At 39.9% G+C, this 26,079-nt stretch overlaps 1 protein-coding gene across 1 annotated transcript in view; it reads left to right on the top strand.

Annotated features, from left to right (window-relative positions):
* The window catches only part of WDR93 (WD repeat domain 93), a gene marked incomplete at its 3' end in the record, with an annotated part of 43,425 nt that overhangs the window by 2,937 nt on the left and 14,409 nt on the right, over positions 1 to 26,079 (top strand). The window contains exons 2-9 of the mRNA XM_079699044.1: positions 1,589 to 1,933; positions 2,558 to 2,750; positions 4,607 to 4,671; positions 13,665 to 13,743; positions 15,784 to 15,890; positions 18,690 to 18,728; positions 21,887 to 21,971; positions 25,455 to 25,626. Of these exons, the coding sequence (XP_079555170.1) occupies positions 1,607 to 1,933; positions 2,558 to 2,750; positions 4,607 to 4,671; positions 13,665 to 13,743; positions 15,784 to 15,890; positions 18,690 to 18,728; positions 21,887 to 21,971; positions 25,455 to 25,626 (1,067 nt within the window). The 5' untranslated portion in view covers positions 1,589 to 1,606. The remainder of the gene's footprint in view (positions 1 to 1,588; positions 1,934 to 2,557; positions 2,751 to 4,606; positions 4,672 to 13,664; positions 13,744 to 15,783; positions 15,891 to 18,689; positions 18,729 to 21,886; positions 21,972 to 25,454; positions 25,627 to 26,079) is intronic.

Raw genomic sequence — 26,079 nt, 5'->3', positions numbered from 1 at the left:
AGTACTTATAAATTTATTAAGACTTGTTTATGGCCCAGAATATGATTTTTCTTGATAAATGTTTCAAGTGTACTTAAAAAAGAATTTGTATCCTGCTGTTGTTGGGTAGAGTGTTCTACAACTGTCAGTCAGATCAAATTCATTAATAGTGTTCAAGTTTTCTGTATCCTTGCTGATTTCTTTGTCTACATGTTCTATAAATTATTGAGAGAGGGTATTGAAATCTCTGACTGTAATTGTGGATTTGTCTATTTCTCATTGAAATTCTATCAGTTTTGCTTCATGGATTTCAAAGCTCTGATATTAGGTTCATTAACATTTAGGACTGTTATGTCTTCTTGATGAATCGACCCCTTTATTACAAAACATACCTCTTTATCCCAGGTAATATTCTTTGCTCTGAAATGTTCTACATATGATATTAATATAGCCACTCCAGCTTTCTTTAGTGTTAGCATGGTACATCTATTTCTACTCTTTTAATTTTAAACTGTATGTGTCTTTACACTTAAAGTGGATTTTTGGTGGGCAGCATATATGAGTCTTTCTCCTTTATCTAATCTGACAATTTCTGTTTTTTGATTGGAGTCTTTAGACTATTTACATTTGATATGATTATTGATATGGTTAGGGTTTCCTATTTGTCTCATCAGTTTTTTGCCCTTTTTCCTCATTTTTACTTTTTTTTTTTTTTTTGCGGTACCCGGGCCTCTCACTGTTGTGGCCTCTCCCGTTGCGGAGCACAGGCTCCGGCCGCGCAGGCTCAGCGGCCATGGCTCACGGGCCCAGCCGCTCCGCGGCATGTGGGATCCTCCTGGACCGGGGCACGAACCCGTGTTCCCTGCATCGGCAGGCGGACTCTCAACCACTGCGCCACCAGGGAAGCCCGCTTGTTCTTTTCTTATAGACTTAAACATTATGCACACACAAAGTGGAGTTGATAAGTTGTAAATATTTTTGTAAATATTTAATTATTTTGATTTTGTGGGGGGTTTTTTTTAGTCAGTATTTTTTCAAGTCTCAAACATTTCTGCAGGCCCTTGAAAAATCTCATAGGTTCTGGGCACTGTGCCTACAGAGCTCCTGGATGGGAGCAGGGGGAGTAGAGAGGAAGGAACAAATTGAACAGCAAGGATTGGATAGTGCTTGAGCTGCATCTGATTGGAGGGGAGGGAAAAGGAACTGGAGAAGTTGTTGCTCCCTACCCAGCTAGCTTCAGCACAACCATTTGCAGAGATGGAAGAGCCAGGAGAAGGCACAAGTCGTAGGAGAACGGGTGTATTCTATTTGGGACAGAAAGCCACTCTCTTATCAGGAGGTGAAGAAAGGCAACAGGGTGCCAAATTCCTTTCCTTTTGTCATAGGGCACATCATCTTGAGCTGGTCTGGAAGATGTGAATAGTCAATACCTGTCTCTGCTAACACCCTTATTAATATGAAGAGCATATCTTAGAAATGTGGCAATAAGGCAGATGCCAATCTCTAGAATAAATAGTTCCCATAGGCTAATACGCTAAGGAGTATGATGAGCTATCTTATGATAACTTCCCCTTTTTCACAAAGTACCTTGGCTTCCTTCCTTGCTCAGTTTTTCAGAATTTCATAGATGTTTCCAGCACCACCTTCTGTGATGACATCTCCCAAAGGAAGTCGAGCCCAGAAGCTGAAGCTGCCCACTTTAACACGAAAGGGGACACTGGAGGTGCCGTCCCCTACAGAGAAGGACGGGTCTAAGGATGATGAAGAGGATTGGGTCTTCAAGGATCCAGATCAAGAGCAGGATTCCCTACCTCAGCCTTATCGAATGATCAACAAGCTAGTGAACTTTCTGTTTGACCACTCGTGGGAAATTATTGAGGAGAGGGACGCATTGAGGAAAGCTGAGCTCAGCCGCATCCAGCCCACCATCTACCCTCCACTTCTAGAAAGCAAGGTATGGAGCAGCTGACAAGGCAGCCTTGTTTCTGAACTGAGTGTTAATAAATGATAACACCTGATCCAGGGAAGGAATTACTACCAGGAACCTTCATACAATAGGACAGTGTATTTTTGAAAGACTATAGGCATGCTGGTGTTGATGAAAATAGATCTAGTAATTGCCTGGGGAAATGGGTGTTCTGGTTAATTGAAGATTATACAGATGTATCTTTTACATCCTATTGTTATTTAAAAATCTTTCAGAGTGTATTAATCACTCCCTTGCTTGATGGTTGAAAATCTGCCAGTATGTCAGTTATAGCTCTTACCAGTGTTCTAGATGAATAAAGTGCAGGGAATGGGGCCACTGGTCCACTCACCACAGGGTCTGTGGTCACACTTAGTGTTGTGAATGAGCATTTATTCTCAACTTCTTTGTTTTCTCTGGCCCCTTTCCCCTAAGAGTAGAATGCTATGACTTTCTTGATGTTTGGGCAAGATATTTAGATGGGCACTGTGTTTGGACATGATACTATAACTAGGAGGGACCTGCTTCCCTCTTTGAAAAGTTAGCTCATATTACTTGCACATGGTGATAACTGAAAAATCATTCCTTTTTTCTATGTTTTTCTTTTCCCAGCTCAACAAAATGCCAAATTGTATGGCTATTTCCCAAGACTATGTGTTTATTGGAGGAACCAAAGGATTCTCCATCTATAATCTGTACAATGCTGAACGAATATATGTTTGGGAGAAACTTAAGGTTGATGTCACTTACATCTGGGCCACAGATTTGGGGAGTGAAATACTTATTGCTTCTGTGGATGAAATAGGTACATGTTCTTCATCTTCCTTTTTAGCCTAATTTATAGGTACCTGTAGACTGTTGTTCAACTTAATCTCCTTTCCAGGCATGAGAGGGGCCAGACCTGGAGAGTTCTTCCTGGTCATGCAGTATTAACTAACATCTGCAGGACAGTATGGTGTGCCAGGCACTATTCTAACATTTCACACTTGTTGGCCCATTTCACCGTCACAACAGCTTTAGTAGGTAAATACAGTTTATTATTCTTGTTTTTCAGAAGAGGCAACTGAGGCATGGAGGTTAAATAACCTACTTGAGGTAATGCAGAGAGTAAGTGGCACAGGCAGGATTTGAACCAGGCAGTGTGGGCCCAGAGTCCACATCCTTTCCAGCACTCAGCAATCCTGCTGCTCATTTAAGCCAGGCTTGCTTTTCTTCCTCAGCCTGAGGATGACCCAGACATGGGGACCATAGTATAGAGAACTATGGACAGTGTCCTGGAAGATACGTGTCTGCAGGAGAGTGACCTGACCCAACTGGTATTTTAGGAAGAGCACCCTGATAGGAGTTTGCAAAAGTCAAATTGAGAGGTAGAGAGACCAGGAAGAGCTAGTGCATTCATCTAGGAGAGAAATTATGAAGGTCTGAACCAAGGCAGGGGCTGTTAAAATGAAAAGAAAATTGTACTGTAGTTCTGTAAGATGTTAACACTAGGAGAAATGAGGCGAGGGATTATAAGGGAACTCTGTACTATTTTTGCAATTTTTCTCTAAGTCTAAAACTAGTTCAAAATAAAAAGCTTAAAAAAATGAAAAGGAAAATATAGTGGAAAAACTTGGTGAGTGATGGAATATATGTATGGGGTCAGGGAGTAGGGTGGTATGTGAGGGTAAGTGAAGAAAAATTACTCCTTTCCTCCTTAGATAATGGGGTGGATGATGATGCCATTACTTGATAAGCAATTTTAGGAGAATAAGATTTCAGGGGTCTGTGAGTTGAGAAATTCCATTTGAGCATGCACATCTTTGAGGCACCTGGAGTGGGAATGTTGATACTGAGGAGGAGTTTGGTGTAAAGATAGGACTGCATTTATCACACTGCCTTATATCTAGTTAGTTTCCTGTCTGTGTGATTCTCAGTGTGATGAATTTGAGGGCAGAGACTGCCTTGGTTGTCCCTAGCACATTTGTGGTCATGGAGCAGATATCCCATGAATGTTTATTGGGTTGAGTTAGACTTTCACCCACAGTGATCCAGATACCTCTGCAAGGTCATTATTATGGCTGTAGGGGCAGGTTATGAGTGTCTGGGAGGCACCTAAAGAAAGAGGCAAGAAGTCACGGTGGACGATGATCACATACTAGAGCCCTTAGGTTAAATGAGAATGAGAATGACAAAATTATTTACTGTATCAACAAAATTAACTGCATGAGGAGCTTGTTGGGCTGTGAGAAATGAGGCACATAGAAGAGTAAGATGTGATCCTTTCCCTCAGAGAATCTGTGAACTCACTCGAGGAATAAAAAACACTCACAGGAAGCAGCTGGATAACAATGTGAAACACTATGGGATGATGTGCTAAAACAGATGAATAGAAGTCATGAGTGGATTGGTGTGGCTGAAGTGCTTACAAGAGGATTCTAGAAGAAGAGGGTAGGGCCAGTGTAGACCGAGACGACCCAAGAGGGAGAATAACTTGAACATTTCAAGTGAGGGGCGGAAGAAGGCAAGGAGTCCAAGATGATCATGGGCAGTGCAGGGGCCAAGCAGGAAGTCTAATAATGCATGAGTTTATCATGATATCTCAGAAAGTCAAATATAAAATTTCAACTTTTCTTCAGTTCACCTGCCTGTCTTTCATTCTTACTTATTTTTCTGTTTCAGGTATCATTAGACTATTTTATTTTTATAAGGATGGTCTTTACCTCATCAAAGCCATCAATGAAGCGGTAAGTTCGTGTTCTTTCATCTGTAGCTGGGCCAAAAGCTGTAGCAAATCAAGTTTACTTTTAACATGGAGGCAATGACAGCCATCCTAGAGTAGAGAGAAATAGAGACCTCCCTGGCCAGAGAGCCTCCTCCAAAATATCCTATTAAAAGATCCCTCACCATCAGAGGGTACATACTGAATGCCTTGGATTCATTTTCCCAGTTGTCAAGAGAAGAAAATTACTAAGGAACTCTGGTCCAGATTGAGCACCAGACCAACATGTCTAATAACTGCTTACAAGTCCCTAAATTTTCCAGGCCGCTTCACATCCTGTTCCCTTGTCCATGCTGTCCCCTTTGCATAGAAGGCTCTCCTTGTCTCCCTACCTACTGTGTGTACCTCTTAAATTTCTCTCATTCTTCAAGACCAGCTCAAATATCCCCTCCTCTGAGATGCTTTCCCTGATATACCCAAGAGAAGTTGATCCCTCCCTCCTCTGTGCCACCACCATATAGGAAAGAACTTCTTTTTTTTTTAATATAATAGTGTTTATTTATTTTTACTTGTTGACAGCTTGCTCTATTTATTTATTTATTTATGGCTGTGTTGGGTCTTCGTTTCTGTGCAAGGGCTTTCTCTAGTTGTGGCAAGCGGGGGCCACTCTTCATCGCGGTGCGCGGGCCTCTCACTGTCGCTGCCTCTCTTATTGCGGAGCACGGGCCCCAGACGTGCAGGCTCAGTAGTTGTGGCTCACGGGCCCAGTTGCTCCGTGGCATGTGGGATCCTCCCAGACCAGGGCTCGAACCCGTGTCCCCTGCATTGGCAGGCAGATTCTCAACCACTGCGCCACCAGGGAAGCCCAAGGAAAGAACTTCTATCACAGTGTTTTCTCTACCCTCCACACTTATTTGTTTATATGACTGCTTCTTCTCCTGGATGTAAGTTCCTTGAGGGCAGAGGACATGGCTTATTCACCGTATATTTCTTGTTCCTAGTACATTGCCTGCATACTATAGGTTCTTAGAAAGTGTCTTTTTTTTTTAATTAATGAATCCAAAAAAGAGGCGGTATTGCTCAGAGTATATTTTTAGTTGTAGTTTGTTTTATAAAAAATACTATTGATGGGCACCAAAGCAATTCAGTGGGAAAAAGAAAGTATTTTCAACAAATGATGCTGGAATGCTGGATAAACAAATGGGGGAAAATGAACCTCAACCCTACCTCACATCATATGTAAAAATTAATTTGAGATGGATTATAGACCTAAATGTAAAGGCTAAAAACATTATCCTTTTTGAAGAAAACACAGGAAATGTTTTTTGCAACCTTGGGGCAGGCAAAGATTTCTTAGGACATAAAAGGCACTATCCATAAAAGAAAAAAACTGAAATTGGACTTCATCGAAATTAGATACTTTTAATTCCTCATGCCATATACAAAAATTAACTCAAAATAGTCATATATCTATATGAAAAATCTAAAACTATAAAACCTCTAGAAGAAAACATAGGAGGAAGTCTTTGTGACCTTGAGTTAGGCAAAGATATTTTAACTACAACACGAAAACCACATTCCATACAAGAAAAAAATTGATAGATTAGACTTCATCAAAACTAAAACCTTCTGGGCTTCCCTGGTGGCACAGTGGTTAAGAACCCACCTGCCAATGCAGGGGACACAGGTTCGACCCCTGGTCCGGGAAGATCCCACATGCCATGGAGCAACTAAGCTGGTGCACCACAACTACTGAGCCTGCGCTCTAGAGTCGTGAGCCACAACTACTGAGCCTGCGTGCTGCAGCTACTGAAGTCCCACGCCTAGAGCCCATGCTCCACAACGAGAATCCACCTCAATGAGAAGCCTGCGCACCTCAACGAAGAGTAGCCCACACTTACCGCAACTAGAGAAAGCCCACACACAGCAACAAAGACCCCACGCAGCCAAAAATAAATAAATAAATTTATTTTTTCAAAAAAACCCTAAAACCTTCTGTTTTGCAAAAGACATTGTTAAAAGAATAAAAAGGCAAGTCATAGACTGGGAGCAAATAATTGCAAGTCATATATCTGATAAAGGACTTGTATCCAGAACATATGAAGAACTCTCAAAACTCAAAACTCAAAAGTAAGAAAACAACCCAGTTTTTTAAAATGAGCAAATGTCTTGGGGAAAAAAGGACAGTTTACTAAAGAATATATAGAGAGGGTAAATAAGATATTCACCATCATTAGTCATTAGGGAAATGCAAATTAAAGTCATGAGCTATCACTGCACGTGTATTAGAATGCCTAAAATTGAAAAGACTGACCATACCAAGTGTTGGCAGAGCTATAGAAGAGCTGGAACTCTCATTCACTGCTGGTGGTAAAGCATAGTGCCCCAACCACTTTGGCAGTTTTTTTAAAAAAGTTAAACATACACCTACCATATGATGTGGCCGTTCCACTCCTAGACATTTACCCAGGAGAAATGAAAGCATATCTCCATACAAAAATATGTACATGAATGTTCACAGCAGCTTTCTTTGTAATAGCCAGAAACCAGAAACCACTCAACACCCATCAACAGGTGAATGGATAAGCAAATCGTGGTACATACTGCTCAGCAGTAAAAAGGATGAACTTAACAACATGGCTACATCTCAGAATAAATAGGCTGAGTGAAAGAAGAGAAACGAAAAAGAATACATACATACTGTACGATTGCATTTATGTAAAATTCTAGAAAATACAAACGAATCTAGTGACAGGAAACACCAGTTTTTGCCTGGGGTGAGTTGGGAGAGGGGTGGAGGGAAAGCTTACAAAGGGGCAGGAGGAAACTTGGCAGTGATGGATATGTCCACTTTCTTGATTGTGGTGCTGGTTTCAAGGGATATACATGTCTAAACTAATCAAACTGTACACTTTAAACATGCAGTTTATTATGTTATCACATCCCTAATAAAGCTGCTAAAAAATTTAAAACTTATGCTCGTCAAAAATGCTATTAGGGACTTCCCTCGTGGCACAGTGGTTAAGAATCCGTCTGCCAATGCAGGGGACACGGGTTTGAGCCCTGGTCCAGGAAGATCCCACATGCCACGGAGCAACTAAGCCTGTGTGCCACAACTACTGAGCCTGCATGCCACAACTACTGAAGCCCGTGTGCCTGGGGCCCATGCTCCTCAACAAGAGAAGCCACTGCAATGAGAAGCCCATGCACACCAACAAAGAGTAGCCCCCGCTCGCTGCAACTAGAGAAAGCCCGCGTGCAGCAAGGAAGACCCAACACAGCCAAAATTAATTAATTAACTAATTAATTTAAAAAAAGATGCTATTAGAGTTCGATCAGTATCAGGGGCAGAGAGTGGACCCCAGAGAGCTCTGAGAAACCCCACCGCTGCCCTGCCTAGTGGCCCTCACACCCCAGGAGGAGCCACAGCTGTCACAGCTGGCCCCAGTCACCATGACCACAACCCTGAGCAAGGAGGGGGAGACCCAGCAGCCCACAGCCCTCCACACTGCCCACACCTGCACCACCCGTGCAAGGGCTGCGCCTGCTGGTGGAGACAAAGAGGTTATGGCAACAAAGGTTTGGGGAACAGTCGGATGGTTCCTGTGAACAACAGATACGGTTTCACCACCAGTAAGGACACCAAGGAAGATGTACTTGGACAACAGACTGCCATAAAGAATAACCCAGGAAGTGCCTTTGCCGTGTAGGAGATAGACCGTGGAATGTGATGTTATTGAAGGAGAAAGGGTGCAGAGGCCGCCGATGTTACAGGCCCTGTATGATTCCAGTTACATGAAATTTAAGAACAGTTGAAACCAAGCTATGTTGGTGAGGAAGAGCAGAACGTTGGTTGCCTATAGAGGTGTAACTGACCGAAACAGGGCACTAAGGAACTTATACCTTGACTGTGTGTTAGTTACATGGATGTATACATATATGTCCAAACCCATCAAGTTGTACATTTAATATCTGTGCCTTTAACTGTTTTTATTTTTTATTTATTTTATTTAACAAAGTACTTTATTCTTTTTTAAATTAATTTATTTATTTTATTTATTAATTTTGGCTGCGTTGGGTCTTTGTTGCTGCATGCAGGCTTTCTCTAGTTGCGGCAAGCGGGAGCTACTCTTTGTTGCAATGCACGGGCTTCTCATTGCAGTGGCTTCTCTTGTTGTGGAGCACGAGCTCTAGGCGCGCAGGCTTCAGTAGTTGTGGCTCGTGGCTCGTGGGCTCTAAAGTGCAGGCTCAGTAATTGTGGCGCACGGGCTTAGTTGCTCCGCGACATGTGGGATCTTCCCAGACCAGGGGTCGAACCCGTGTCCCCTGCATTGGCAGGTGGGTTCTTAACCACTGCGCCACCAGGGAAGTCCCTTTAACTGTTTTTAAATTTTATGTAAAAAGAAATCTCTCTAAAAAAAATACAGGGAATACTCATCAACTGATTTTAGGAGACCAGCAAAACTGTGATATCCAAACTTGACAGGGACATTAAAAAGAAAGTAGTGTTGGTGGATTAGAACACACCAAAAGTGTTAAAAAAAAAAGTTAATTCATTACATATATTTTTTTAAGGACTTCATTATTACCTCTGGAAGTTGCTAAGGTACAAACTCAGTATTCTGAAAACTAATTAGGGAGAGCATCAAGCATTTATCTTGACTTTCCCATATAGGCTGTATTTCAGGGTAATCAAATAGTTGATGATGGAAAAATGGAAAGATTTTCTTTATAGAAGAATTCTAACAAATGCAGAAGGAATGATAGAATTGGGGGATATCAGTTTTGTAGCCATTTTGCAGAGTAATAGTCTAGGTAACGACCATCAGTGCTGATGGAGGACTTTATAATTGATGAGCCAGGATGACACCTCTTGTCAATGATCACCATGAACATTATTAAAAGAAAGAACAGGGCTCCCCCAGTGGTGCAGTGGTTGAGAGTCCACCTGCCAATGCAGGGGACATGGGTTCGTGCCCCATTCCGGGAAGATCCCACATGCTGCGGAGCGGCTAGGCCTGTGAGCCATGGCCGCTGAGCCTGCACGTCCGGAGCCTGTGCTCCGCAATGGGAGGGGTCACAGCAGTGAGAGGCCCGCGTACCGCAAAAAAAAAAAAAAAAGAGAAAGAACAGCTAGCTATTATGAGCCTCCTCATGTGATGACGGAGGGAGACACCAAACACCTGTGGAGTATTCTGGCCTTTTGTTTTAATTGAGCCTAAATCTAATCAAACCTCTAGAACTGGTTGCTGGTTTACAGGAAATACATGTAAACAATGCCATGGGATGCAATCAGTCCAATCCAGAAAGTGAAAAAGTGAAAAATTCCACAGGACAAATGACCTGGTTTATTCAATAAAAAAATGGTGAAAAGAAAAACAAATAGGGTAACAGTTATAAATTAAAAGAGACTTATGAGATAAATTAACGAAATATTGGGTTGGCCAAAAAGTTCATTTAGGTTTTTCATAAGACGTTACAAAAAACCCGAATGAACTTTTTGGCCAACTCAATACAATACATGGGCTTCATTTGAATCCTGGTTTCTCAGTTTTGACTTAAAAAAATTTTTTTTTTATTGGAGTATAGTTGATTTACAACGTTGTATTAGTTTCAGGTGTACAGCAAAGTGAATCAGTTACACATGAATTCTGATTTGAACAAACCAGTTGTGGAGAGGTATTTATTAGACAATTGAGGAAATTTGAAAACAGACTGGATAGTAAGTGGTATTAAGGAACTAGGATTAATTAAATAGAAATATTTAATGAAGTTGGGAGACAATAAAACAAGATTTGTCATATATTGATAACTGGTGAAGTTGAGTAATGGATACATGGGGTTCATTATACTATTTTTTTGTCTTCATGTGCATTTGAAATTTCTATAACCTACAAATTGATATTAAAATACATAAATAAAAATATTTTTAAATGACCATACTACCCAAGGCAGTCTACAGATTCAATGCAATCCCTATCAAAATACCAATGGCATTTTTCACAGAACTAGAACAAATAATTTTAAAATTTGTATGGAAATACAAAAGACCCTGGATACTCAAAGCAATTTTGAGAAAGAACAGAGCTGGAGGAATCACAATTCCTGACTTTAGACTATACTACAAAGCTACAGTAATCAAAATAGTAGGTATTGGCACAAAAACAGACACATAGATCAGTGGAACAGGATAGAAAGCCCAGAAATAAACCCATGCATGTATGCTCAATTAATCTATGATAAAGGAGGCAAGATTTTACAATGGAGGAAAGACAGTATCTTCAGTAAGTGGTACTGGGAAAACTGGACAGCTACATGTAAAAGAAAGAAATTAGAACATTCTTTAACACCATATAAAAAAATAAACTCAAAGTGGATTAAAGACCTAAATGTAAGACCAGATACTATAAAACTCCTAGAGGAAAACATAGGCAGAACACTCTTTGACATAAATCGCAGCAATATTTTTTTTGGATCTGTCTCCTGGGGTAATGGAAATAAAAGCAAAAATAAACAAATGGGACCTAATTAAACTTAAAGGCTTTTGCACAGCAAAGGAAACCATAAACAAAATGAAAAGAATGGGAGAAAATATTTGCAAATGATGCAACTAAGGGATTAATTTCCAAAATACATAAATAGCTCATACAACTCAACATCAAAAAGACAAACAACCTGATTTAAAAATGGGCAGAACAATTGAATAGACATTTTCCCAAAGAGGAAATGCAGATGGCCAACAAGCACATGAAAAGATGCTTAACATCACTAATCATCAGAAAAATGCAAATCAAACCACACAAAGATATCACCTCACACCTGTCAGAATGACTATTATCAAAAGGAACACAGGGACTTCCCTGGTGGTCCAGTGAGTAAGACTCTGCGCTCCCAAGGCAGGGGGCCTGAGTTCAATCCCTTGTTGGGTAACTAGATCCTGCATGCATGCCGCAACTAAGAAGTCCACATGCTGCAACTAAACATGCCACAGTGAAAATCCTGTGTGCTGCAATTAAGACCCAGCGCATCCAAAATAAATAAATATTTAAAAAAACAAAAGCCCTTTAAAAAAAAAAGAACACAAAAAACAAATGTTGGTGAGAGTGTAAAGAAAAGGGAACCCTCATACACTGTTGGTGGGAATGTAAATTAGTGGAGTCAATGTGGAAGACAGTGTGGAGGTTTCTCATAAAACTAAAAATAGAACTACTGTATGACCCAGCAATTCCACTCCTGGGTACATAATGGAAAAAAACCCCAAAACTCTAATTCAGAAAGATACATGCATCCCAATGTTCTTAGCAGCATTAGTCACAATTGCCAAGATATGGAAGCAACCTATGAGACCATCAACAGATGAATGGATAAAGAAGACACACACACACACACACACACACACACACACACACACACACACAATGGAATACTACTAAGCCATAAAAAAGAATGATATTTTGCCATTTGCAGCAACATGGATGGACTTGGAGGGTATTATGCTAAGTGAAAAAAGTCAGACAGAGAAAGACAAATACTGTTTGATATCACTAATATGTGGAATCTAAAAAATATAACAAACCAGTAAATTTAACAAAAAAGAAGCAGACTCACAGTTATAGAGAACAAACTAATGCTTGCCAGTGGGGAGAGGGAAGTGGGGAGGAGCAATATAGGGGTACGGGATTAAGAGGTACAAGCTATTACATATAAAGTAAGCTACAAGGATATATTGTACAATATGGGGAATATAGCCAATATTTTATAATAACTATAAATGGAGTATAAATTTTTAAAATTGTTAATAACTATATTGTACATCAAATATACTCTAATTTTTTAAAAAAGAAAGTTAGGGACTTCCCTGGTGGTCCAGTGGCTGAGACTCTGTGCTCCCAATGCAGGGGACCCAGGTTCAATCCCTGGTCAGGGAACTAGATCCCACATGCCACAACTAAGAGTTCACATGCAGCAACTAAAGATCCCATATGCCACAACTAAAGATCCTGCATGCCACAACTAAGACCTTGTGCAGCCAAATAAATAAATGAAATAAAAATAAAATGAAAGAAAAACAAAAATTAAAAATGTTTAAAACTCATTCTCCTTAAATAATTTAGGGGGCTCACCAGCCTAATTTGTCTAGCCATCTTATGTTGCTAGTCTTAGAGCTCCTTAAAGGAATAGCACAACTGTACATATTGAGTCTTTTTCACCTGGCCCAAAGTTTGAGCAGGTTTCACTCTAGGGTTACATTCAGTCTCTACTTAATATGGACTGAATGTTTGTGTCTCCCTAAAATTCATGTTGAAATACTAATCCCCAATGTGGGAGGTGATTAGGTCACGAGGGCAGAGTCCTCATAAATGGGATTAGTGCACTTATAAGACCAAGAGAGCTCCCTCAACCCTTCCACCATGTGAGGACACAGCCACAGGTGGCATGCAGTCTATGAGCCAGGAAGCTAGGTCTTACCAGACACTGAATCTGCCAGAAATCCTTGGAAATCTTGGATTCCCAACCTCCAGGACTGTGAGAAATAAATGTTAATTGTTTATGAGCCACCCAGTCTATGGTATTTTCTTTTAGCAGCCCAATCAGACTATGACACTACAGTAGCCTAGACAGAACCTTTTTTCAAGCAACTGACCAGAGTTTTCAGTGTCATGTAGAACTTGTTTCAGCTCATTTTGAATACCTGAGTGGTGGCATAGGTCTGTAGGGTTTGCAAACCTGAGCAGGAGATCAGATAGTATGAAATGACTACAAATCATCAGGAGTACTTAAGAAACCAGGAAATAAGTCCCAAACCCTTTTGACAGAAAACTGAATTCCACTTCTTTACTTACAATCTTGTCTAATTCCTGTGCAAAAATGGAAAGTTTGAAGCAGTTTGAGGCATCTTTTTATGCCTCAAGTTTTAAAAGGATTTATTTCCCTGGTGTGAACTACAAAAAGCCCTGAAATACATTCTCTTCTGTCATCAGGCTGAACTTCCTCTCTCAGTATCTCTCTTCCTTTCAGGATGATACCAGCAAGCAAACCACCTGTATAAAAATGGAGATTTCTGAAGGAGGGGACTTTGCAGCCTTCCTCCTACAAGGTAAGATTAACCAAAGGCTCTTAAGAAGATTCAGATTTGCAGTCTCTTCCAGATAATCACTTTTCTCCAAAACCTTTTAAACTTTATTTATTTAGGCTGTGCGGGGTCTTACTTGCGGCACGTGGGATCTTTGTTGTGGAAATGTGGGTTTCTTAGTTGTGGCATGTGGACTCTTAGTTGCAGCATGCGGGCTCTAATTCCCCAACCAGTCATCGAACCCGGGCCCCCTGCACTGGGAGCATGGAGTCTTACCCACTGAACCACCAGTGAAGTCCCAAACATTCTATTTAGAAATAATTTACAGAAGAGTTGCAAAGATAGGACAGAGTTCCCTTATACCCTTCACCCAGTTTCCCTAATGCCAACATTTAACAAAACCATGGTACAGTTGTCAACATTAAGCAAATAACATTGGTATAACACTATTAACTACAGTTTTCACGTTTTGCCAGTTTTTCTTCTAATCTAAATTTTTGCTCCAAGGTGCAATCCAGGATATCATATTGCATTTAGTCATCGTCATATTAGTCTATACCTATTTGTGATGTCTTGACCTTGCCTTGTTTTTCATGACCTTGACACTTTTGAAGAGTACCAGTCAGATATTTTGTACAATGTCCCTGAATTTCAGTTTGTCTGAATTTTTTCTCATGATTCAACCAGGGTTAAGGATTTGGGGGAAAGTCCCACAAAGGAGCTTTTTGTTGTATTATATCAGGGGTGTATGTGATAGCACTACTGCTGATGTTAACCTTGATCATTTAGTTAAAGTGATCTGCCAGTTTCCTCCACTGTTGAGCTACTGTTTTTCCCTTTCCATACTCTAAGTCCAGACCACACTCAAGGGGAGAGGATATAAACACCATTTCCTGATTGTAGGAGGATCAAAGAATTTTGAGACATGTTGAAATCTCCACAGTGATTGATAAACAATTGGGGGGAGATACTTTGAGACTATGCCCAGGATTAAAGTTTAGTCTCTAAACTTTAGTCTCTAAGGAGACTAAAAACTAAAGTTTTGCCCACCATTTTTTTTTTTTTTTTTTTGCGGTACGCGGGCCTCTCACTGTTGTTTGCCCACCATTTTTAGCATTCAATGTTGGATCTTGCCTCTTGCAGTTATTCCTGTGGTGATAGAACATATTTTATTCAAATGATTGTTAGCTTGATTTTTAATTTTTAAATATTTAGACATGCAGTGTATGGGCCTCCATGTATATTCTTGCCCCAGGCCCCTCATATGTTAGGTGCTGGAGAAAGATACATATTTTATAATGCTTTATGCATCACAAAAAAAACTTATATACTATCTGTAGTAGTTTCCTAGGGCTGCCATAACAAAGTACCACAAACTGGGTGGCCTAAAATAACAGATATTTTGTCTCTCACAGCTCTGGAGGCCCGAAGTCTGAAATCAAGGTGTCTATATAGATTACTTTTTTAAGGAAACATTTAGCCAGAATTCCATCATAGGAAAGTACCCTTTCCCAGGTTGGCAGGAGTTCAGTATAGAAGCTGAGCATGTTTCTTTGATGAGATAGTCTCACAACCACCCCATGGGTTGTCATCTCCTCAAATATTGGTCAGAAGAATTCTCTGGGGCATCTCTCACAATTCTAACCCTTTCTCAGCCATACCCCTCTTAGTTATTGATTCTATATATGCCACTTTCCTCCCCAGATGGGAATAGCTGTGAGACAAAACATCAGTGGAATTTACCGTTGGAACCTAGAAAACACGGAGACAAGGCAGCACAGACAGTTTGGTTAAAAACTGTTACCTCAGTGCTGTGAGCGAGAGGCCCGTTTCCTTTAGAGGCAGTGGCCTGAGGAGAGGAGCTCTGCAGCTCTCCATGAGTGAGGACTGGCAATAACCATTGCAGAACTACATCTCCTTCCGTTTGTCAAAGTTGCTGTTCTGAGGGTGCCCGCTGGTCTCTGTGCCAACCTTCACAGAGGTTCTGTGAAGACGGGCCGTTTCTCAGGGGAAACTTGTTGCCTGCTTGCAGTTGCTCAATGGTTCCTTGGTTTCCCAATGCAGGAGCTGGAGATATTTGGCTGGATGTGTATAAATTGCCTAAGGAGTCTTGGCTCAAGGAAGTGGAGCACCCCCAACTCACAAAGAAAAAAGTCAGACAGCTGCAACTGGTAGGCAACATCCCTGTTTTCAACTGATATGTTTCTCCCTACCCTTGACCCACATCTAGCCTAACTCCTCCTTGCAATTTCAAGATGAAGGAGGCCTTCTGGAGGCCATAAGAGAGGACAAGAGGCACACTGGCCCATGTCTCTCAAATCAGTTTGCTGTGGTTAAAATAAGATGTTAAAAAGCAGAAGTGTCGTTGTATATATGTACCACATCTTCTTTATCCATTCATCTATCGTTGGACATTTAGGTTGTTTCCATGTCCTGGCTATTGTAAATAGTGCTGCAATGAACATTGGGGTGCATGTGTCCTTTTGAATTACTGTTTTCTCAGGGTATATGCCCAGCAGTGGGATTGCTGGGTCATATGGTAATTCTATTTTTAGTTTTTTAAGGAACCTCCATTCTGTTCTCCATAGTGGCTGTATCAATTTACATTCCCACCAACAGTGCAAGATGGTTGGTTCCCTTTTCTCCACACCCTCTCCAGCATTTATTGTTTCTAGATTTAAATGGGTGGGATGGTGGGGATGGTGGGGAGAGGGAGGTCCAAGAGGGAGGGGATATAGATATGCATATAGCTGATTCACTTCATTGTACAGCAGAAACTAACACAACATTGTAATGCAATTTTACTCCTATATACATATATATATATATATATATATATATATATATATATATATATTTGGAAAAAAAAAAAGCAGAGGTGTCGGAATCTGGTATCTCTCTCGTCTAGGTGTTGCCTCTCCACCAAGAGCACTCCCAGGCATTTCTCTGGAAGAGTCTTTTTTTTAACTCTAATAGATATTTTTTTTCCCTCCTGGGTTGAAATAATCCTTTCATGTCTCCCATTCCACTAAATTCCCCAGATTAAGGTATAAAAGGGTTGTTCTAAATATACAGTAAGTCCCCTACATACGAACCTTCAAGTTTTGAACTTTCAAAGATGCAAACGTGCGTTCACATGTCTGGTGTACGTTGTCACATGCGTGCACCCTCTACAAGTGGTTGTGCTTTTGTGCACTTTACTGTACAGTACTGTATAGAGTACAGTAGTACAGTATCTTTATTTCAAGCCCAGGATGTCCGGAAGCAAGAGTAAAAGCAGCAGAGATGTAGCCGGTACTACTGTACTTTTCAAGGTACTCTACTGTAAGATTAAAAATGTTTTCTTTATTTTTTGTGTTTGTTTTTTATGTATTATTTGTGTAAAAAGTGTTATAAACCTATACAGTACAGTACTATATAGCCAATTGTGTTAGTTGGGTACCTAGGCTAACTTTGTTGGACTTAACGAACAAATTGGACTTACGAACATGCTCTCAGAATGGAACTTGTTTGTATGTAGGAGATTCACTGTATAGGAATACATGCATTCTTCACTTATTCTTAGAAGGTAGGAACTCTACCACTTCAGTTTAATTATATGTGATCCCTGGGCTTCATGCCATCTCTTTAAAATATAGTTTTTCAGTAAATATTATTTTAAGATGTAATTTTCTTTTTTTTCCATTTTGGCTGCATTGCGTCTTCATTGCTGCACGTGGGCTTTCTCTAGTTGTGGCGAGTGGGTGCTACTCTTAGTTGCGGTGCATGGGCTTCTCATTGCGGTGGCTTCTCTTGTTGTGGAGCATGGGCTCTAGGCGCATGGGCTTCAGTAGTTGCAGCACGCGGGCTCAGTAGTTGTGGCTCGTGGCCTCTAGAGTGCAGGCTCAGTAGCTGTGGTGCACGGGCTTAGTTGCTCCGCAGCATGTGGGATCTTCTCAGACCAGGGCTCGAACCCGTGTCCCCTGCATTGGCAGGTAGATTCTTAACCACTGTGCCACAAGGGAAGTCCCTAAGACAAAATTTTCTCATCTATTTGATGTGCACTTATTTTTTTAATCAACAACAACAAATATTCATTGAGCATGCCTTTAAAACATACTGTATTAGGTGCTAAAGAATTAGTGATATTATTAATATAGGAGACCAAGACTGAGACTCAATGATGCCGAGCTCATTGAGTGGCTGTGAATAAATGCCTTTTCTCTCCAGTGAATGTCTTCATAGCAGGGTGTGATTTTGTATCCCTGGGAGAGTTACTGGCCCAGAGACCTTCCTCCTCTAAACTCTTACAGAATTTATTCTCTATACCTCTCTTTGACACTTCTCACATACTATCTGGTTGTGCATGGAAGTTCTTTTCTCCTAACTAGATGATAAATTTCTAGGTTGTTAAGACCATAGCTTCTGCTTCTTTTTATCAACCAACCCCATGGTATCCTACTTGGTGCCCAACAGATACATTTTTTGAGAGATTAATTTATTATCCAAGTGGGAAAAGCACCTTGGAATGGGGGTGGTTTCTCACCATAATTCACTGTTTCTATACACTGAGAAGCAATCAACTAATGCCAGTTACAGTGGTAATTCGTGTCCTATGAATTGCATTTAGAGTTATTTAAATATAATTGTCAACATCACTGATGTATTTTGCCAATCAGACATATTCGCTTCAACTTAGATGTTTGTAATAGGCTCCTAATTGATCTCCTCCCCTCTACTCATATTTCTTCTTAACATCACTAATGATTTCTTGTTTCCCCAAATACATTTTAAGATCCTAGAGGACAAGGATCATGTGTTAAAATCCGCAGGCCAGAAGACCACACAAATATTGGTCCTCCATGTCTACAGGATGAGTTCACATTTCACGAAAATAATTGGGGGGAAGAAAGAGCATCTCAAAAGATTGAAGGAAGAAGGGGAACATATACCAAACCTATTGTGAATTAATTTCTCATTTTTCTCCTCAGAACACTCTTGATCCCGTGACTGCAGATAATTTAGAAACGGTAAGAAACTTTAAAGAAAATCTCCAAAGAGATCTAAGTTACATGTTAGAAATTTTTATTTTGATTTGAAATTTACCTTAAATATCAAATATACTAATAAAATGTTCTACCAGGGCACTATTTTCAGATTCTCTGTGACTTACTCTTGTGCCTCATTCCCTTGAAGATGGCCCCCTATCCTTGAGGATAATTGACCCAAGTCATTTGTTCAGAGATGGGTTTCCCTGAAGGTAAAGGAGGTTAAATTTCAGGGCCCCTCACTTGTATGGCCCCTTCCAAGACCATAGGAGGGGCCCTACCAGTGTGTTCACATGACCACGTACTTTTGTAAAATTGCAAAAAGTAACATGTTTTAACCGTAATCACTTAAGACCACCATCTCTTCTCACTCAAACTTCCCCTCCGTCACAATTTCCCCCAGATTGAGTGGTATTAGGGTGGTCATGGGCATTTTGTGTTCAAACTTTTGTGTTCTCTTTCTTACAAAGACCCCTAAATCATATATACTTCAGGCCCCATGAAATCCAATTGGCCCCTGCCAAAGTAACAGCCCAATCCACCAAACTGAGGGAGTTTTTTTTTTTGGTGTTGGAGGTTGTCTTTGTATTGGGATACCGTAGAGAACAGAATGGCTTCCCTGGAGCTTCCTGGCTCTCCCTCTGAGGCAGAGAGCATACCATACTTTCCAGAGGCTTAGCTCTTGGGATTCTGGCCTATCAGAAGGGCAGTGGTGAACTTCCAAATGGAAGCCTCTTTCTCGAGTCCTTTCCTTTTTCCCTTCTAAAATTACATTATGTTTCAAATTATACAAATAATATGTGAACACATCACTCTGGGAAAAGCCAAGTAATTCAGATAGAGCAGCCCTCTCCAGAGGTCATCACCATTATTATCTTGGTGTGTGTTTTCTAGGTCTTTACTGTATATTTTTATTCTGATATCAGTTTATTTAGAAAAATATAGTTTCATTTTATGGGAATTTTCTTCTATATAAGTGGCATCATACTATATATATTTTCTTACAAGTTTGCATTTTTATACTAATCAACTTATTGGCAAAGTTTTGCAATGTCCGATAAACCTACCTTGTTCTTTTGACATCCTGTGTTCTATTCCTATTAAGGATGTACCATAGTTTATTTGGCTGTTTGTCCATTGATGATATTGAGGGTGGCTTTTATATAATGCAATGAAAATCTTTGTAATTTCTTTGTATACCCGAGTGCTTCTGAAGGATATGTGCGTTTTTAGTTTTAATGTAGATACTGTTAAATTGTCCTCCAAAAATGGCATGACAATTTACATTTAATCAGTAATTCTCCACAGCCTCGATAAATTTGATATTAATTTTTTGTGTGTGCAAACTGATGGAACAAAATGGCATCTCGTGTTAATTTTCATTAATCTCATATTTTTATTGGCTATTGAGGTTTTATCTTCTGTGAATTGCCTGTGAATTCTTTGCCTATTATATGTTTTCTTACACTCTGTTGTTTCCCTTTTTACTTTGCTTATATGCTTTTTTGTTATAAAGAAGTTTTAGATTTTGATATAGTCAGAATTTTTAATCTTTTCTTTACAGCCATTGCACTTAAGAAGGCTTTCTCTATCTCAAGGTTATAAATAAATTCTCCTGTGTTTTCTTCTAATACTTTTCATCATTTTTTTTGTTTTTTGTTTTTGGTTTTTTTTGGACATTTCACTCTTTTATACATATGGGAGTTTCTTTTGTGAATGGAGCAAGGAAGAGATCAACTTTTATCTATTCTTTTAAAATAGCAATTGCCACACAAATTTTTTTTTTCTTTGCGGTACGCGGGCCTCTCACTGTTGTGGCCTCTCCCGTTGCGGAGCACAAGCTCTGGACGCTCAGGCTCAGCGGCCATGGCTCACGGGCCTAGCCACTCCGCGGCATGTGGGATCTTCCCGGACCGGGGCACGAACCTGTGTCCCCTGCATCGGCAGGTGGACTCTCAACCACTGCCCCATCAGGGAAGCCCACCACACAAATATTTTTGAGTAATCCTTCTTTTCCCATTTGTTTCCTGACCTAATCATTCGTATGTATGCCCTTTATCATTCCTATGTCTTTGCCTACACCAAGACCTTATGAACTTTGCAGAATGACACAGGCATTTAGTGGTACAAACTTATATCTGAGTACTGCTTTAGCTGCTTCCTTTAAATATTGATATGTTATATTCTCATTTTCAAAAATACTTCAAAATACTTCCTAATTTGTTTTTTTGTATCTTTTTTGACCAATGGATTATTTAGAAGCATGTTATTTAGTGTCCAAATACTTGAGATGTTCCAGACATCTTTCTTTTCCTTTTATTGGTTTCTAACTTAATTCCATTGTGATCAGAGAACATACTTCATATAATTTGAAACATTTCAAATTTATTAAGCCTTGTTTTATGCACAGAATATGGTTTATCTTGGTAAGTGTTCTATGTGCACTTGAAAAGAATGCGTATTCTTGTTGTTGTTGGTCCAAGTTATTCAAGTCTTCTATATCCTCACTGCTTTCCCTTCTGTATTCTTACTGATTTTCTGTCTACTTATTCTGTCAATTATTGAGAGAAGAGTGTTGAAATCTGTGAGATTGTAGATTTATTTATTTCTGCTTTCACACCTAAGAATTTTTGCTTCCTGTATTTTGAAGCTCTGTTATTAGGTGCCTAAACATTTAGAATTTTAGTCCCCTTGAGAATTGACCATTTTATCATTATTCAATGACTCTTTGATCCCTGGTAATATTCTTTGCTCTGAAATCTATTATGTCAGATATTAATACAGCCACCCCAGCTTTCTTTTGATCAGTTTAAAAGATGTATCTTTTTTCTATACTTTTAATATATTGGTGTCTTTATATTTAAAATGAGTTTCTTTTTGACAGCATATCGTTGGGTCTTGCCTTTTTATACAATCTGTCAATCTCTACCTTTTAATTGGGGTGTTTAGGCAATTTATATTTAATGGGATTATTGATATGTTTAGGTTTAAATCTACCACTTTGCTATTTACTTTCTATCTGTCTCACCTGTTTTTCTTCCTTATTCCTCTTTTTCTGCCTTCTTTTGAAATGAGTGTTTTTAATGATGCAGTTTTATCTACTTTGTTGGCTTATTAGCTGTGCCTTTTCCTTATTGTAGGATATAAACATTTCTTTTAGAGAAGATGTTAAGTTGAGTCTTCCAGTTTACATAATGCAAATCAAACCACCCAAACCAGTTGCAGGTAGGTATAACTCAATGGATACTCTCTTTCCTTTTGCCATTGATTTCTTAGTTTTTTCATTCTCTGCCTTTCTCCACATTTCCCATCTTTTCCATTTATTGGCAGCAATATCTAATTGACAAGTATAGTTCTGAAGATAATTTTTTAATTCATAAGCTCTGAGACCTAAAGATTAAAAATATAAATGTTACAAGGATACAGTTAACTAACAGAATTGGGATATCAGGAAAGAGACATCTTTCCCAAGTGCTAGTGGAGTTCATTCATTCCTACATTCCTGTGTTAGTTCACTCATCAGTGCCAATACTGCACCAAGCACAAAGATGAGTAAGACATCTCCTGTGCTCTAAAAGCTGCTAGTGTACCAAGGGAGAATAGGAGGAAACCACCATAGTAGGATATGATAAGTGCAACAGTGGGGAACATCCAGGGCCATGAAAACATAGAGGAACGAGTAACTAACTCTGCCCAGGGAATAAGCAGAGGCTTTATCAGAAGAAGGGACATTTGGGAAGGTTTTGAAGAATAAGTGGGAGTTGGTTAACAGGAGCAGAGGGGAAGTCCTCTGTAGACACGGGACATAGAGTCTATCCTCTCAATATTCATATATGACCTCAAAGATATACCTACAAGAATGTTCACTGCAGTGCTATTTATAGAGGCAAAAGACTGGTTAGATAAATCTGGTACACTCTGAATACTTTACAACCATTAAAAACAAAGAGAGAAATGCAAAACACCAAGGATAGCCAATTCACTCTTATAAAAGAACATGGTGATATAATTTGCTCCATCAAGATTTATTATAAAGCCACAGTAATTAAGACAAGGTAGAAAAAGAGATGAGTGAATAATAGAAACATATATAAAATACAGAAATATAAATAGATAGAAATAGTAGATAGAAAAATAGATTAATAAAACAGGATAGAGAGGCCAGGACAAACTTAAGCATAAATAGACACTTGATACCTGACGGAGGTGGTGCTACAGAGTAGTGAATGGTCATTTCAGTAAATGACACTGGTTGTCCATATGGAAACAAAAGTAAAACCTGACCCCTGCCTCACATGATATACAAAATTAAATTCCAGATGAATCATAGGAGTAAATATGAAAGACAAAGCAATAAAACTTTTAGAAAATAAGTCAATATCTTTATGACCTCTGGGTAGGGAAAGACTTTTTAAACAAAACACAAGTACTTATATATAATAAAAGTTGATAAGTTTGCTTACATTAAAATTGAGGACTTCTAATCATCCAAAGACATCATTTAAGAGCATGAAAGAACAAATCATGTATTGGGAGAAGATATTTGCAAAACATGTAAAACTTATGAATGGTCCACATCCAGACTATATAAAGAATTCCTACAAATTGTTAGGAAAAAGATAGATCATTCAGCATAAAACAGGCAGAAGATTATTCAAATGGCCAATAAACATATAAAAAGGTGCTCAACATAATTAGTTATCAGGGAAATGCAAATTAAAACCATAATGAGATACCACTCCACACCCACCAGGATGGCTAAAATTAAAAGAGATTGATCATACCAAGTTAGTAAGGATGTGGAATAATCAGACCTCCCATAGATTACAGTTAGCAACGAAAGTCAGTACAACCACCTTGGAAAACAGTTTAGTATTATTTGGTAATGTTGAAGATAAGTTATATCCTATGACCCAGCATTTACACTCCTAGGTAGGGCGACCAAGAATATCATTTTGCCTGGGACTAAGGGGTTTCCCGGGATGTGAGGCCTTTGGTGCTAAAACTGGGAAACTCCTGCACAAACCAGAATGAGTTGGTCACCCTGCTTCTAGGTGTATACCTGATAGGCTTGCAAGTAAATGTGTACAAGGAGGCATGTACAAGAATGATAATAATTACATGATTTCCAATAGCCCCAAACCATGAAACAACCGAAATATCCATCAATAAAAGAACAGATAAATAAACTTTAGTTCACCCAATGGAATATTATACAGCAATGAAAATGAACAAACTACAGCTATACACAACAAAATGGATAAATCTCACAAACAATATTAAGCAAAAGAGGGCACATATAGAGTTAACACTGTGTAATTCCATTGTGCACAGCTCAAAAGCAGGCAAAATAAAGCTGTAGTGTTTAGATGCATATTTAGGTAGCAAAAGTAAAATAAATGTCAGGAAGTGATTACATAAAAGCCAAGACAATGGTTGTCACTCTTCCCAGGGGGTTATGACTGGAGAAGGGCCCTTGGAAAGCTTTTAGGGAGGGATGATAATCTGTTTCTTGACCTCAGTAGAGACAGATGTTTGCTTTATAATAATTTATTAAGATATATTTTTATGCTCTTTTCTGAATGTGTTATATTTCACAACAAAAGAAAGATTTACTAAATGAAAATAAGCAACGAACAACGAAGAAGATCTATAGTACTGAAATGAAGAGACCTCTCAAGACATTTTGTTAAGTCAAAATGCAAGGGTTCTAGTGTGTGACAGCAATTCTCAAACTTTAGCTGGATCAGACTCACTTGTAGGACTTGTTAAAACCCAAATTGCTGGGCCCCACCCACCGAGTTTCTGTTTCAGTAGGTCTGGGGTGGGGCTTGAGAACCTTCATTTCTAACCCTGCCAGATTCCTGCTGATCTGGGACCACATTCTGAGAACTGCTAGTTGATATATGCTATCATTTGTTTATAAAATATATACAAATGTACATGTAATACACATAAAAAATATAATACTCCATATATAATATAATATAATAACATATTGCCATCTAGAAGGGGCCTCTTTCTAGAAATTTATGCAAGAAACTGATAACAATGGTTGCCTCTGGGGAAGGAGACCTGGGGCACAGGGAGACCTCCTGGGCAACTTGAGGGACCTGGGCACTTTCAGAAGTTCTGAAAGTTGGGCTGTGAACCCAGAAAATAAATCACTTAGTTTTACTGTGGATTTAGGAGCAGATGAAAAAGAAGGAAATGCAAGGTTACTGGGAAGGAGAGTGATAAGAAAAGTGATTGGCAGAGAAAGGAGATTTTTTTAAAGGAAGGTAGTTGGATAAATGTAAGCACAGGAAGAGGCTGGGACTGTCGAATGTAGGTCCGCAGCAGCAGCTGAATAGCACAAGTAATGGCAGATTTGGGGCCTTGCTGAGCTGGGAGACAGCAACGGTGATCTAAGGCCTCTAGTGGTGACATGTCCTTGGCCTCTGGAGATTCTGTAGTCTGGAAACAGGAAATGACGGCGGGATGGAGATGGAGAAGTGGGAGGAGGAGAGCAGCTGCCCTTTGCCTGTGCTGCGTGAGCTGGTGGAGTAGGAGAGAGGTTGGGAAGAAGACTGAACACCTGGGCAAAGCAAGAACAGATTTCTGAGGACGAGGGATTCTGCAGGAAATTGGGAAGCATGGAGGAGAAGGGGGAAATCAGGAAGGAGGAAGTCAGATGGTTTGACCAATTCTGGAATATTTTCAACCTAGGTACCACATTTAAAAGCCCCCTGGAAGTCTTTGCAAAGATAGAGGACTGCTGTGGGCTGGGCTCTGGGCAGAATCACTTCATCAAGGACAGTCAGTGGGAGCGGCAGGCGGCAATCTTCAACGCCACCTTCAGGAAGTACCTGGATGGGGAGTGGGAGGAGGAGCTGCTCAGGTGAGCCATGGAGGGGCCCAGCCAGAACGCCCCCGCCCTGGGAGCTTCTCCTCCCTGGGCACACGCAGGAATCAACCCAAGGACCTGAATTAATTCAAGGTCTCAATGGTTTGGGGGACTTTTCTGAGAAATTCAGAAAAGTCTTTTGAAAAGTTGTATGGAGGGACTTCCCTGGTGGCGCAGCGGTTGAGAATCCGCCTACCAATGCAGGGAACACGGGTTCAAGCCCCGGGCCGGAAGGACCCCACATGCCACAGAGCAACTAAGCCCGTGCGCCACAACTACCGAGCTCACACACGTGGAGCCCATGCTCCGCAACAAGAGAAGCCACCGCAATGAGAAGCCTGCACACCACAATGAAGAATAGCCCCCGCTCACCGCAACTAGACAAAGCCTGCACACAGCAACAAAGACCCAACGCAGCCATAAATACGTTAATTAAATTTTTTTTAA

Source organism: Hyperoodon ampullatus (assembly GCF_949752795.1).
Source record: "Hyperoodon ampullatus genome assembly, chromosome: 3".
Classification (NCBI taxonomy): Eukaryota; Metazoa; Chordata; class Mammalia; order Artiodactyla; family Ziphiidae; genus Hyperoodon; species Hyperoodon ampullatus.
This window is presented reverse-complemented; position numbering and strand designations above follow the sequence as displayed.